The sequence below is a fragment of the Alexandromys fortis genome, unplaced genomic scaffold (assembly GCF_014885135.2).
Source record: "Alexandromys fortis isolate MF-2015 unplaced genomic scaffold, M_Fortis_MF-2015_v1.1 scaffold_8_1_9099942, whole genome shotgun sequence".
NCBI classification, from domain to species: Eukaryota; Metazoa; Chordata; class Mammalia; order Rodentia; family Cricetidae; genus Alexandromys; species Alexandromys fortis.
Window position 1 is genome coordinate 8,440,270 of NW_026067898.1, and position 13,865 is coordinate 8,454,134.

The 13,865-nt window shown below is 34.9% G+C and overlaps 1 protein-coding gene across 2 annotated transcripts in view; it reads left to right on the plus strand.

The window, feature by feature from the left end:
* The window catches only part of Lnpk (lunapark, ER junction formation factor), a 58,272-nt gene that overhangs the window by 35,343 nt on the left and 9,064 nt on the right, over window positions 1–13,865 (plus strand). The window contains exons 9-13 of one of the 2 annotated variants that reach the window (XM_050120841.1): window positions 1,241–1,450; window positions 6,791–6,896; window positions 8,317–8,387; window positions 9,090–9,260; window positions 10,682–10,764. In XM_050120841.1, coding sequence (XP_049976798.1) covers window positions 1,241–1,450; window positions 6,791–6,896; window positions 8,317–8,387; window positions 9,090–9,260; window positions 10,682–10,764 — 641 coding nt within the window. The remainder of the gene's footprint in view (window positions 1–1,240; window positions 1,451–6,790; window positions 6,897–8,316; window positions 8,388–9,089; window positions 9,261–10,681; window positions 10,765–13,865) is intronic. The other variant, XM_050120833.1, reaches the window with a different exon arrangement.

Sequence of the window (13,865 nt, forward strand, 5' to 3'; positions counted from 1 at the left end):
CTAATTCTACTACCGGGATATGGAGGCAGGAGGATCAGAAGTTCCAGGTCCTTCTAAGGAGTTTGATATACGTACTCTATGATTTATGTACCCTATGATAGATCTACTCTATCTAAACAAACATCTTTTTTTAAAAAAACTGTCAGATAGAATCCAAATCGAAAATGTTTCATGCACTTTTACTGTTTAGACCAATGAACATATGATTTCTTTAGTTTCAACCCAGTAATTTAGGCTTGTGACAGTTTACTGTGATGTACAGAATTAAAAAGTCACAGAGGGTCTCTTTATTTGCTCTCTGATGCTAAGGTGTGAGAGGGACTGTTTATGTCGCTTAGGTCATCTAGTAGATCATGAAACAGTCTGTGTAGCCAGTCAGTAAACAGCCGTAAGGGCCATGTGCTCCTTTTGTGCCTTTTCCCAACTGTTGATAATATGTAAACAAAAACTACAAACTCAGCGGCAGCTTCAATCTGGCACATTGGACCAATCTCTGCTGTAGAGAATTTTGTACTAAGGTTATGTATGACAGAACATTATATACACAAGAGAAGTTTTTCTTCTCTGAATATATTGCATAAATCAGTGTCCCAAGAAGGTGACCATAGTGTGAAGGAGTAGGTACCTAAGTAGTTGAAGCATACTTTTTAGATAGTGTTCTTATGACTACTTAAATTATTTTATTATTCCAGAATATACATGTATATATTTCCTTATTAAAATTATTATTTTTAGTCTTGAAAAACAATCTACTGTTTGAAATTTTCACCAATTCTGATGTTTTCTTTTTCGCATCACTGTTAGAAGGCTTGTTATAAAAAGATGTGACACGTAACTGGCTGGTGACTTTATTACATTGAATTTGTCAGTAGATAAATCAAGTTGTTTTTTTATTGTTTTGTTTTTCAAGACAGAATTTATCTTGTGTGTATGTAACCTTGGCTGTCCTGGAACTCACTGTGTAGATCAGGCTGGCCTTGAACTCAAGAGATCAGCATGTTTCTGCCCCCTAAGTGCTGGGATTAAAGTGTGCGCCACCGCCGCCTGGCTAGTTTGGTTGTATAAATTTGTACAATTGGATTAGGGGTTCATAGAGTTCTCTAGTTTGTATGTTCTGTAGAATTCACATTATAAATGCTTAGAAACAGTGCCTGTTAGTGCTAAAAAATTTCAGTAAACGTCATTTATGGTTGTGGCTAATATATTAGACATTAAGTCTAGAATATATTATTATTCTCAGAGATTCGTCAGCGAACTGCAGCTCAGAGAAACCTTTCCCCAGCACCATCGAGCTCTAATCAGGGCCCTCCTCCACAAGTTCCAGTCACTCCTGGGCCTTCAAAGGATGCATCGGCTCCAGGGGGACCTCCAGGGGGACCTCCGGAAAGGACTGCTGCTCCAGCCTTACCCAGGCGCCTTGGATCCCCTGCTACTTCAGTGCCTGGAATGGGTAAACACAGCACTTAATGTTATTTACAGTTTATATTGTTTTCTCTGGTTACCAATAAAATGGGCCATTTTCAGACAGTATGGAAATGGCATTTCATTTGGAAATAGCAGAGCAGTTATCTGATTAAGCAGGAGTTCCATATTCAATTAGCTATAACTCTTTACAGCTGGCACCTTGTGATACCAAACCTATTTCTTGAGCTCATTTAACTGTTATGGCTTCTTTGTTTAAATGGCAATAAAACTTTGTAGCGTTCTGTAGTCTACAGTGTAGCATTATCTTTTTATATTCAATTCTTAGAATGGCTCTAGATTTATATATGGTTGGGATAGAGGAGAACACTTAAGCAAGTACTTATATTCTTTGCTAATTCCTCATATAGACACTAAAACATGACAATTACCATATTTCAGGAAAAATATTCAAGCATTGTAGTGCCTGATATACTTTTGTAAATATGAGCTAGTAGATTTTTTTCTCCTAAGTCATGGAACTATAGTATTTTCTGATAGGCTTCTTTTAAGTTCTATTAAGAGTGTGATTGATCTGTGGATTTTATCCAGTGCTGTAACATATGGCCAGCCACTCTTTATTTTTTGAAGTGTGATTAGGGCAAGGAAATCTATTCATTGCTTTAGCAGATGACATGGTTTGTGTAGATTTCCATGTCAGATTATTAAATAAGAGTAAACTATTTTATTTATGGTATTTAATTCTAATTGAAGTACTTTAGCACTTTATGACTAGTTGCTACTTTCTAGAGTAATGATTTTGAGAGTAGACACTACTTTAATCAGTTGGGTATTTAGAGCATTTATTAAATAGAAAAACCCCAGTGTTATTTATGGTAGATTTTTTGCTTGCATTCCTATAAAAATGCAGCTAAGGTTTTAGAAGACTAGGAAACTATTGATTTACAAGGTAAGAGAACTGACTTTGAATGGAATGCATAAAAATCTTAGTATTTAAAATAATTTTAATACCTTACAATTTTATGTGTAATGATAAAATAGTTATATATTTGTGAAATTGAGACAGCTTAATGGGCTGAAACAGTTCATTTTTTTTTTTTAGTTGTTTTGTAGGTGATTTGAGATACCCATAATTTGTAAATTCAAATTTTGTTTGTTTAAGAACTGAAGACTCGGGTAAGAGTCTTTGACTCGCAGGCAACTTAGCCACGTATATAGTTGTAAGGACTATACTGTCTAGTATAGGGCTATACAGCAACTAGCTGAAGTTCCATGTGCATGTAAATAAAACATGTTTTGCATACGTTTCTAATTAGCTTCTGTGGAAATACTGTTTATATTGTACATTGCCAAAAATGTGAATGAGTTAAACAATTTATTATAGAGAAAATTAGTAATTCATTTTTCTATTCCAACATGTTTGTGAGAGAATCAATTTAATGTATATTACCGCAGTGCTCCCATATGTTTGAAAATTAATAAGCAGCAGGTACTTGATAATTTGCCAAACTGTGTAAAAATGCCCAGTATTCCTACAATAATTGCTTTTGATGTTTATTATTTACTGTTCCCCATGACATCATGAGTATTAAGATGCATATTTTTAAAGTTGCCAAGTTATTTAATCAAGTTATTACCAAGTTGCAGGAAGCCTAAGATACTTGAATGAAATCTTTTGTTTTATGTATCCAGATTGCTTTGTGGACATGTTCACTTTAAATATGTAAAAGCCACCTAAATTGATATAAATGCTTTCACAATCTAATTTGAAAACTGGGAATGTAGCTCAGTGGTAGAATGTTTGCCTAAGGTACTGTATTAGCTACACATATATTTTTATGTTTCCTTTTTCTTTTTAGTTCAGCTAAATATTTTCTAATTTCTGTTTTGACTTTGCTTTGCATCCTGAATTAGTTAGATAGTTTTAAATGCTTGGTGAGCTTTAAGATGTTTTCTGCTGCTGATTCTAATTCTTTTGTAGTCAGGAAATATACTGTGTGCTGTTTGGATCTGATTAAATGTATTGAGGCTTGTTTAATGACCCATTATGCCATGTCTTGGTATCTGCTTTCTTTCTGTTTGAAAAACAAAACAAAACAAACATGTATTTGTTCTCTAGGGTAGAGCAGTTCTAAAAGTCCATTAGATAAAGCTGGTGATAGTGAGTGTTCAAGTCTTTTTTCCCCCTGATTTTTTGTAGATTTATTTATTTTTAATCAATTATTGGTAACAAAATGTTAAAACCTTTAATCATAATTTTTATTTGTCTATCTTTTCTTGAATTTCTGTTAGTTTTTGTCTTATGGGTTTGACGTTCTGTTATGATGCACTTGGATGTTTGGCATGGTTGTACTTCAAGGAAAAGCTGTATGTCATTATTCATTTGTGGGTGTGTGTGCGCATGAGTGTGTGCATGGTTGTGCGCATGGGCATGGAAGTCAGAAGACAACTTGCGGGGTTAGGGTCTCTCCACTGCGTGGACTCCAGAGACTGAACTCACGCCCTCAGGCTTGGTGGTAGCACCTTTACCCACTGAGCCATCTTGCTGGTCCCTAGTTCTTGATAAGTTGATGCCTTTGTCCTTGTGACCTTTATAGTCATTTAAAGTTTCTTATGCTTAGTGTTAGCATATTTTTGTATTTTACTTAAAATTTATTTATTTTTCTAGTTTTTTTTTTTTTTTTAAAGCATGTTCGTAGCATATATTGAAGAGTTGCTTCTTTGTCCCGTCTGAGCCTGTTTCATCATGCGGTGCTGACCATGGTGCCGTGACTGTGTTTGGATTTGAGCTTAAACGTTTTGTGGGACGTGAGCTCCTTTGTCCCATGCGTGTGCTGTCCTTTTCTCCATTTGCTCTTTCCCTTTGAACTGAAATTTTTGTGACTACATTTAATCTTTTTTCACTGCCATATTGTTTGTAACACTTTTGACATGTGATTTTAATGGTTGTGCTGATATTTAGTAGATACCTCTAATCACAGTTGTTCATGTGATGTGATACCATCTCACATATAGTTTTAAAGATCTGACAAAAATACAGTTAACAATTTCCCTCTTTTGGCTCTTGTGTTATTTATTTTAATTCTTTTCCTTTTATCTTACATTTTACTTCTATACATATTATAAGTCTCACAATTATTTTTTTATTTAATCAGTTATGCAGTCTCACTATGTAGTCTTGGCTGGTTCACAGCTAAGCCCAGCCTTCTGTGTTTGTGAGCCTAGTACCCATGGAGAACAGAAGAAGTGTCAGATGTTAATAGGACTGGAGTTACAGATGGTCGTGAGCCTCCACTGGGTGCTGGCAAACAAGTCCAGTTCCTCTGCAAGAACAGCCAGGGCTGTGCCGCCCCTGAAGCTTAGATCTACTTTTTGGTTTTGTTTGTTTGTTTTTATTTTTGTTTTTTTATACCTGTTGTCACTTCCTTTGGCTTTAAGGATTTTTAAAAATTATTCTTGTAATGTAGTTTGGCCAATGAATGATAAATTCTTTATTTTAAACATTTGGAAAAAGATCTCATTTTGCCTTATTTTTGTTTAAAAAACATATTTATGCTGGATACAGATTCTAGTCTGACAGCTTTCATTTTCAGAATGTTAAAGATAAGTTTTGTTTTAGCCTGCATCTGATTAAGTCTTCTGTCGCCTTTTTCTCTATAATGTACCCCTTTCGGCCTATTATTAAGCAGTTTGTGTGTACAAAATAGTGTGTCTTATGTTTGGGATTTGTTAAGATTCTTTTATCTGTGTCTTTACAACTCAAATTTGGAAAAAGTTATATACTATTTCTTTAATTATGTATACCTTTTTCGTTTCTCTACAGAACTGTTCATTGTTATATAACTTACTGATCCCCCCCCCCCCCCGCTCCCTTAATTTTTGGTCTATTTTGTTACATTTTATATGGTTTTTATTGCCATGTCTTCAACTACACCAATACCTTTTTTATAATGTCTAAATGTCTGTTTATTTCATCTGTGTGTTTTTTCATCCTACACATTGTAGACTTCTGTGAAGTTTAGTGTTAATACTTGTAATTTGTCTCATGTCTTTTTAGCACGCCTAGATTCTCAAACACGTGGAAGTGTTTTAGTATTTTTCCCTACTAATTCAGTCACATCTGAAACAATTTTTTTTCACTGTACATTGTACTTTTGTTTGTTTGTTTGGCTAGTACTTTTTGAATGCCAGAAAAGGCAGATTTTATATTACTGGGTGTGTTTCTTCTTCTTCCTCCTCCCCACCTCCCTTTCCCTCCCTCCCTCCCTCCCTCCCTCCCTCCCTCCCTTCTTCCCTCCCTTCCTTTTTTGGAAACAGGCAGTCATTCTGATTGTGTATGAATACTGTTTTCTTTAATCTTTTGGAGATTTTTCTACTCTGTTTTTTAGATACATGGGCTGGTCAGTAATCTGCTGAGTGTTTTGAGAGGGCCTCTGTAGATGCTAAGTGTAACAGGCTTTCTATTGGGCCACCAACAGCTCCCAAATCATAACATGGAGACTTGCTGTTATGAATGCTCAGTCTTAGTTTAGGCTTGTTTTTGGCTAGCTTTTTAAATTGAAATTAACATGTTTCCTCTTCTACATTTTGTTTCAGGCTTTTTACCTTTCCTTCATTCTTTATGTCCTCCTTTTCCTGCTTTCTCCAGTGGCTGGTGGCTGCCTGGTCCTAATTGTCTCCCTCACTCTCTTCTCTCTGGAGCCTAGATTCTTCCGCCTGCTTTTCAGCTTTTAATTAGACCAACCAGGTGCCTTAGGCAGGCAAAGTAAAACAACAGCACATGTTGATATAATTAAACAAATGCAACATAAACAAATGTAAGACAGCTTTACATAGTTACAGTGATACTCCACAACACTTAAGTGCTTTTCTTTCTTCGTGTTGCCCCTTCTCTGCATCTGTTTCCCCAGAGCCCCAGGGCCGTCTTATCCACCCTGGTGACAACTGTGTTTACCTCCTACCTCTGTTTAGAAACTGACTGTAAGCAAAAGCTGGGGCGTTGCAGGGTTTGTCTTTTTAGTTTTCTAAGGGAAATTTAACATATATTGTTTGATGCACATGTTGTTGAGTTTTAATACACTTCCCATATTTCTCACAGTCTTTGGGGAAGGTAACCCTGATGTCTTACTCTGAGTTCAAAATGGAAGTCTAAATTACTATCATAGACTTTTTAGTAGATTTTAATAGTATAGTTTATTAAACATTTCATGCTGTATAGAGATTTATAAGAGTTAGTATTTTGTTTTGTTAAAATCTTTCAACAAATGTTAAATATTCTAATACAACTGAATCACTTTGGTAGTTGAATTAAATATTGTATATGTATTGTATACACACAAATTTCTTCTGATTTTTATTTCTTTGCTAGGCCTTCATCCTCCAGGTCCACCCTTAGCAAGACCCATTCTCCCCCGAGAACGAGGTGCTCTGGATAGAATTGTTGAATATTTAGTTGGTGATGGTCCACAGAACAGGTAATGTTTGCTGCACTAGTAGATAAAGGAACATAAAAAAAAATTACTGGCCAGTATATGTGTATATTTGTGATATTTTGTGGCTTGTAGTTGTTATCATTTTAGAGAAATTGAATTATTTTTGTTCCAATTGTTAAAACTGAAGAGAGGAAAAATAGTACAAACCTGGCAGGTTAATGAGAAATAGAATTTTTTATATGTATCACTGTTGGTGGTGGTGATGGTAATACTTCCAATAGTAGTAAAAAATGTGCATTATTTAGCTCTTACTATTTTTCAAACGTTTTTCAGATTATTGTATTACTTGGTCCTTACCATAAATCCAGGAAGGTAGTTATGAGTGTGCAAAGCATTTGTCATTGTGTAGGCTTAAAAAAAAACTCTACTTTCAAAAAAAAACTTCTCTAGTTAGTATCAGTTTCATAAAGGGAGCATAGTTTAATGCTAATATAAGTTGTATGTTATTCAAAACAGAATGATCTGATTAAGCCAACCATCTGATTAGAGACCAGAAAATGAGAATGAGGTTTAAGTATAACTGATAATGAGAAAGGTACAGGAACCACATCATAAAAAAAGTTACTGTTGGTCCTAATTATATAGAATTGAATGTATTTATTTTCTGTAAGGGTTTTCAGTGTTTGTGCTTTATCTTATTTTTTATAATATTTATTGTGACTCTCTAAGAAAGTTCCATCATTTCCAGCCTTAATAAAACACAATTTGGAAGTTTTCATCTCCAGTAATAAATCATTGAGAAATTTAAGTGTTTTATTGCTAAACTTTAAAAAAAAGATTTTTTTTATTAATTTTTAAGTTGTCTGTATGTGTGTCTGTGTATATTAATGTAGGTACACACAAGTCAGAAACATGACTCCCTGGAGTTGGAGTTACAGATGGTTGTGAGTTGCCTGATGTAGGTGCTGGGAATCAAATTCCGGTCCTCTGGAAGAGAAGTATATGCTATGATCTTAACTGCTGAGCCATTTCTCAAGCCCTCAGTTTCTAAACTTCTTTCTGTTAACTTAGGATATATTCAGTTGTTCCTTAGTTTATTTTTAATGTCTTGTATATATAGATGCCCATACATACACATCTATTTACATGTGCACATATACATTCAAATGCTTTATGTCCTGTGTATTTTATTAGGTGCTGGGGAAAGAGCTCAGGGTCTTGCACATGCTCAGCAAGCATCCTATCACCGAGCTATACTCCCAACTCAAATCGTATTTCAAACTGGTTGAAATTTGGGTTTTGGTTAGCTTCAGCTTTTGCTTAAGGAGTGTTGCTAATGATTTGCTGACATTCCTTTATTATGGCAGAGTCATCTGTAACTGACATGAGTCACAATGACTAAGTGGCCTCTCTGGTGAACTTCATCTGAGTGTAACCAGTGTGTTATTTCCCTGTGGTGTAGGTACGCTCTCATATGTCAGCAGTGTTTTTCTCACAATGGCATGGCTTTGAAAGAAGAATTCGAATACATTGGTAAGGATTTTTGGATAGTTAGGTTTAAATATTTTACTCTTAAATGTATCATTCTCATCTACTTCCATGTAATATTTTATTTTAGGTACTGCCTGTACATATTGACCAGATACATTGTCTCCTTATTTAATACTAAAAACAAAGGAGAAAAACTAATGCAATTCCTTTTTAGAATGCACAGCCTCTAGGCCAGCTGTTCTCAGATATTCTGCTACCCAGACTCATCTACAGGGAGTCCGATTTAATTACTGGGGGTCGGAGCTAAGCATTAGCGTTGACTTTTAAGATCACCAGTTATTTTCATATGCAGCCATTATTAAATGCTCACATGATAAGTTATGCTTTAGAAATTTAACATACTACATCTTCTTAGACAAGATTCTGGGTCTTAAAATATGTAATTATTCTATTGACTAGAAATCCACGTTCAGTCAAGTATTTAAATAATTATGTAGTTTTGCTATTAAACTGTTATTTAACTTGTTACACATTTAAGATTAATATTTGAATTCTCATAGTAATCATGTAGTATGCATTAAAATTAATGTTGATTAGCACAGCTATTAATGATAGTAAGGTAGAAATTCAGAGGTTATACATTTTAACTTGAGTCTGATTATTTATAAAAATAATCTTGTGAATTATCTGATTAGTTCTTGAAATTTGTTTTTTCTTTCTTCATTTTTAAAAACTTCTATGTAGCTTTTCGCTGTGCCTACTGTTTTTTCTTGAATCCTGCAAGAAAAACCAGACCTCAAGCTCCGCGACTTCCAGAGTTTAGTTTTGAAAAGAGGCAGGCGGTGGAAAACTCAAGCTCAGCTGGCCCCATGCCATCAGAAAGTGCACCCTCAACACAGAGCCAGCGCAGTGAAGGTAGGACCGTGCTAGGTAAAGTGTTTGTCTGGTAGCGTGTATAGCCTGATAATAAGAGCACAACACTTCTAGATGATGGTGGTTAATTTACCAAGTTCTTCAGCATGCATATGTCAGCTGTTGCACTGATGGCTTCTGTGATTGAGATGATGTGTTTCAGTTTTCCAATGCGGATCATGTTGTGATCGCAGCACTTAGCACCAGCCGGCTAAGCATTGTTTAGAGACTCGACTAGGGATGCTCTCATGGAATCCCATTGATGTGTCACAATGAAGCACTGAAATTAAGAAACAACTGTTCTAAGGGCAGAATATTTAGAATATATGTGGGTGGAATAGGTGTGCGGCTACCATTCAGATGGTAGAGATGATTGGAAATCAGGAATCTTAGGATTGGAAAGTCATCCTTGCACGTTTTGGACAACTTGGTTAATATTAATAGCACTTTTTCATTTGGACAGTTTATTAGAAGTCCATGAACTTAGCATCATCTGTGATAAAGGAGTCACTTTGTTGTATAGCAACAAGATTTACTAGAACTCGTGTTTTAGAATTATTCTTGCAAGTCTATCGTAGGAACTCTGAAGGTCGTTCCCTGGGAACTTGAGCAGTTGAAGTAGAAAACTACCAGCGTTTCTTGTTAGTAGTGTTCACTCACTTCCTGTCACTCATTTCTAAATTAGGAACATGGCTAAAATTATGAAACAGACCATAAGATTTTGTTACTATTGCCTAGTGTTTAAATACATCCTGGAAGCTCATAAATTAAGTAACAATTATCATTCATATACATTTGATTTATTTTTCATAAAAGCATTAGAATTGCTTTAGCTGGGTTATATGAAGCAGTGAATATTTTAGATATCAGAAAGTTAGTATGAGATTCAAGATTTTTTTTTTTAACTTTGAGGAATGAACCTGAAATATGTGTGGAATTTGGCTTGGCGTTTGGCTTACTAACAAGTATCAAAGCGAACATAAATACAGACAGCTGTGACTGAGCCTGTGTACTTCCAACGCTGAGTGAATGCATCTTCGTCTCCAAGTCTGCAGCATCAACTCCAAACACAGTGTCAACCTTTTTCTTTTGCTTAAGTCATGCTCTGAGCTGCATGCTGACACATGCAAACCATCTGCCTTGGCATTGTGACCTCTTGGAACTGAGAATAAAGGATTTTATACTGAAGATGCCTAGAGGAAAGACTGAAGTCCCTTCATGAGTAACCATGCTTATGAAAGCTAAAGTGAATGCTTGAAAGCCAATAGTATTTTTGTTTGATTTTCTTTTTAAAGAGGAAAAGGAAAAAAATACAACAAAATATAAATCTTGATAATGGGTCCTATTCTTTATTTCTTCTGCTAAGGTCAAGCTGGATAGTTAGCAAACAACACAGCCATACTTTTCCTTCTCATCTAATCTAGGAGGAACAGTCCCTCAGATGTCCCATTTTGTATCTGAAATCTCCGGAATGAAGTCTAACTGGCTCAAAGTGAACCCCAGTAAGGTAATGTTAATAGGCGAAGACTAAACTTGAGGCAGGGTCTGATGACTCCTTAGTACTAAGAGCTGAAGCAGTAATTCCATCTTGTAAAGGGCGTTTTTTAGAGTAGTAACTTTTCTTACTTCTCTTTGGATTCATCAGAGTGGCCGGCCACCTTTTTTCTTGTTGTTTCTTCAGAAGACGAAAACTTCTCCAAGACTCCTATTACTGCACGATGACATAGTTATGCTGGATCCTATAGCAAATGATGCCAAATATTTCTGATGAGCAAAGAGAGCTGCATATATTTTAAACAGTGGTGGATAGATTGAACTATTAAGTAAGACAGTATGATTTCAATCATCTCTGGACTAGTAGTCAGTAGAGCTGGAGGATTAAAGTTCTGATCTCTAAATTCATTAGGGTTGTAGAAAATTGAGGACTGGACAGAAATTTTATTTTCATTTTGTATTTTTAAAGCATATTGAAATAGCTTCTTGAGCAGGAACTGTACAGAGAATGTTGTTGAATTTACAAGTACACTGAGAAGGTAACTTCCTTCTGAGGTTTTCTTCCAGCAAATATGAGTAAGTATTTCTAGAGATGAGCTAGAACTAAGATTTTTTTCCCTCCCAGTCTATGTCACTTGTCTTTGCAGCTAAGTTTTTTCTGGATTCTGATATTAGAAGAATTCACACTTAGGGTGAGGGTTTTAAATTTTCTGTATCACTTTTCAGAAGAGCATTGGAATCTAGTTTTACCAAAGAGACCTAGAAGAAGTCATGTTAATCCTTGAACTTTTTTACTGTACATCCAGATACTTTGATAACAGATTATAACAAAAATACAAGAAACTAGTGGTATTAATTGCTGTAGTTCTAAAACTGTACCAGGTATGACATATCAACAAGGACTTGCTTTTAGATTCCTTATTTTCTTTTATGATAAAATGATACAATACACAACTATATAAAAAATTAACTCTGCCAGTGGACATTGAAGTGGTTGACTGGTTTTTCCTACCCCCAAAACTGAGGTCAGAAGATGACTCAGTGAGCAAAAGCCCTTGCCATGAAAGTTTGTTGAGCCCCATTTGGTCCAGGTGGAGAGAGAGCGCCAACTCCACAGTGTTGCCCTTTGGCGAAGGCACGCATGCTGTGGGATATGCTCCTCTCCAACACTGATAATGCTGCTGATGAGAGAAGTCCTTCAACAGAACACCTTATGTCTAAGATGATAGTCATGGACGCTGTAATCAGCGCAATGAGGTCTCCACATTATTGTGTGAGTCTAGTGCTGCTTTCTTTGCTACCATATTTGAAAAAAAAAAGTTTCCATTACTCAGTTATGATTATCTAGGGCCTAGGTCATTGCTTTAGTTGAAAATATCTTTTATTCACTCTATGATATGAAAATTCTTGGCTTCTATCCAGTACTGATAGTTAAGTAGACTTCATAAAATATGAAATTTGGAATCTGGTATTATTTTTTATTTTATGCAGAATACTGTTACTATTAGGTTCTATTGAACGAATAAGAATTTTGTTTTTAGTGCTTCTTATGATGCTTTAACATTTGTTTATGTTGAGCTTCTGAGTATTTTTTTATTTTGTGTAAGATATAGATATAATTTGATCTTCTGATTCCTTTTTTCTAAACATTTCCACCTAATGATTTAGTTTTAGGTTATTGCTTCATAATGAAACTCAGAATTTGTTTAACTGAATTGTTCACTAGTGATAAATAACTATATAATATTCTACATTTTGAATTTTAACTATTTTTTAAAACCTGGTTATAATTTAATTGAATTATTTATTGAGTCATTCTTATGACTTGGGATGAAATTCATGCCTTTGTTCCTTAAATATACTGACCTGAAGGAAAGCAAAAATGCCTTCTTTACAACCTATATACTTAAAGATTGAAGTTGCCAACTTCAGTTTAATGATGAGGAGGGATATGTACAGTGGACATGTATAGTGAGCACTATAAGAAGGCCAAGTTTTGATTTCCCCACAAAGAAAAAAGAAATTATTTTGCTAGATTATTTAGTTTTCTTTAAGAGCTAGGATAAAAATCTAAAGCTAAGGCCCTTTTTATGTTTTTGCACATGTGTGTTTATAGGTGAAGCAGTAGTGTTTTTATTATACAGTTACATGGTTTTGAGTTTGAGACTTCGAGCTGAGCTGAGGCTCAGCCTAAACAGTCAGTTACTAAGTGCTATTATTTGGTAGAAAAACACTGTTGTTTTAGTAATTTTAGAGGGACGGTGGTGAATAGGAATAGGAACCAAAACAGATTGATTTATCATTTTTGTTTCATCATATTTTGGTATACTCTTTTTGTTTGTTTTGCATTATAGATACTAAACCTGATTTGAATTATTTTTTTCTTGCATATATAATCAGGTCATTCAGGTCACTATCTTAAGTCTTAGTCTTTTGGTATCTTATGGTCAAATACTAACATTTTAAACTGTTTTATATTACCAAACTTATTTAAACTGAAGCTTCAGTAAACAAAACAGTTTTTGTTTTTATTAGAATAGGCAAATGATGTTTTCATAGAAATTGGTGCTTTGGGGATTGTATGTGGTCTTACTATAATACTGTAATGTTTCAATGTAGAATTGTTCCATATCTGTTAATTCTGTGCACTTGGTCTTTTAGATCTTGTTTGTATGGTTTCCTGTAAGGTGGAATTGACCCCTCAACATCAAATGCTGACTGGTTTGCGTCGTAGGTGTATAACACGCCAGTTCTTTTTCAGTGTTGCTCCCATCAAGATTGGTTTTACAGATCAACCCCAGAGAAGAGAAATACTTATAGATAGGCAGTTTGGTTATTTTCAGTTTCTACTGATCATTTCACAGGTTTTTAGTTTTCCATATATTTTCTGAAATATAATTTTGACTGGAGACTGTGACATATTTTATAGTTATTGAGACACATGGTATTTCTTTGAATTCATGTATTATAGGTGTTTTTAGCTTTTTATACAAACCTAGAATTTTAAAATTGGCTTTGACTTGGTAAAGTTTTTTTTTTTAATTTTATTTTTATTGAGAAAAGGGGAAAAAAAAGTTTCCGCCTCCTCCCAGCCTCCCATTTTCCTCCCCCCCC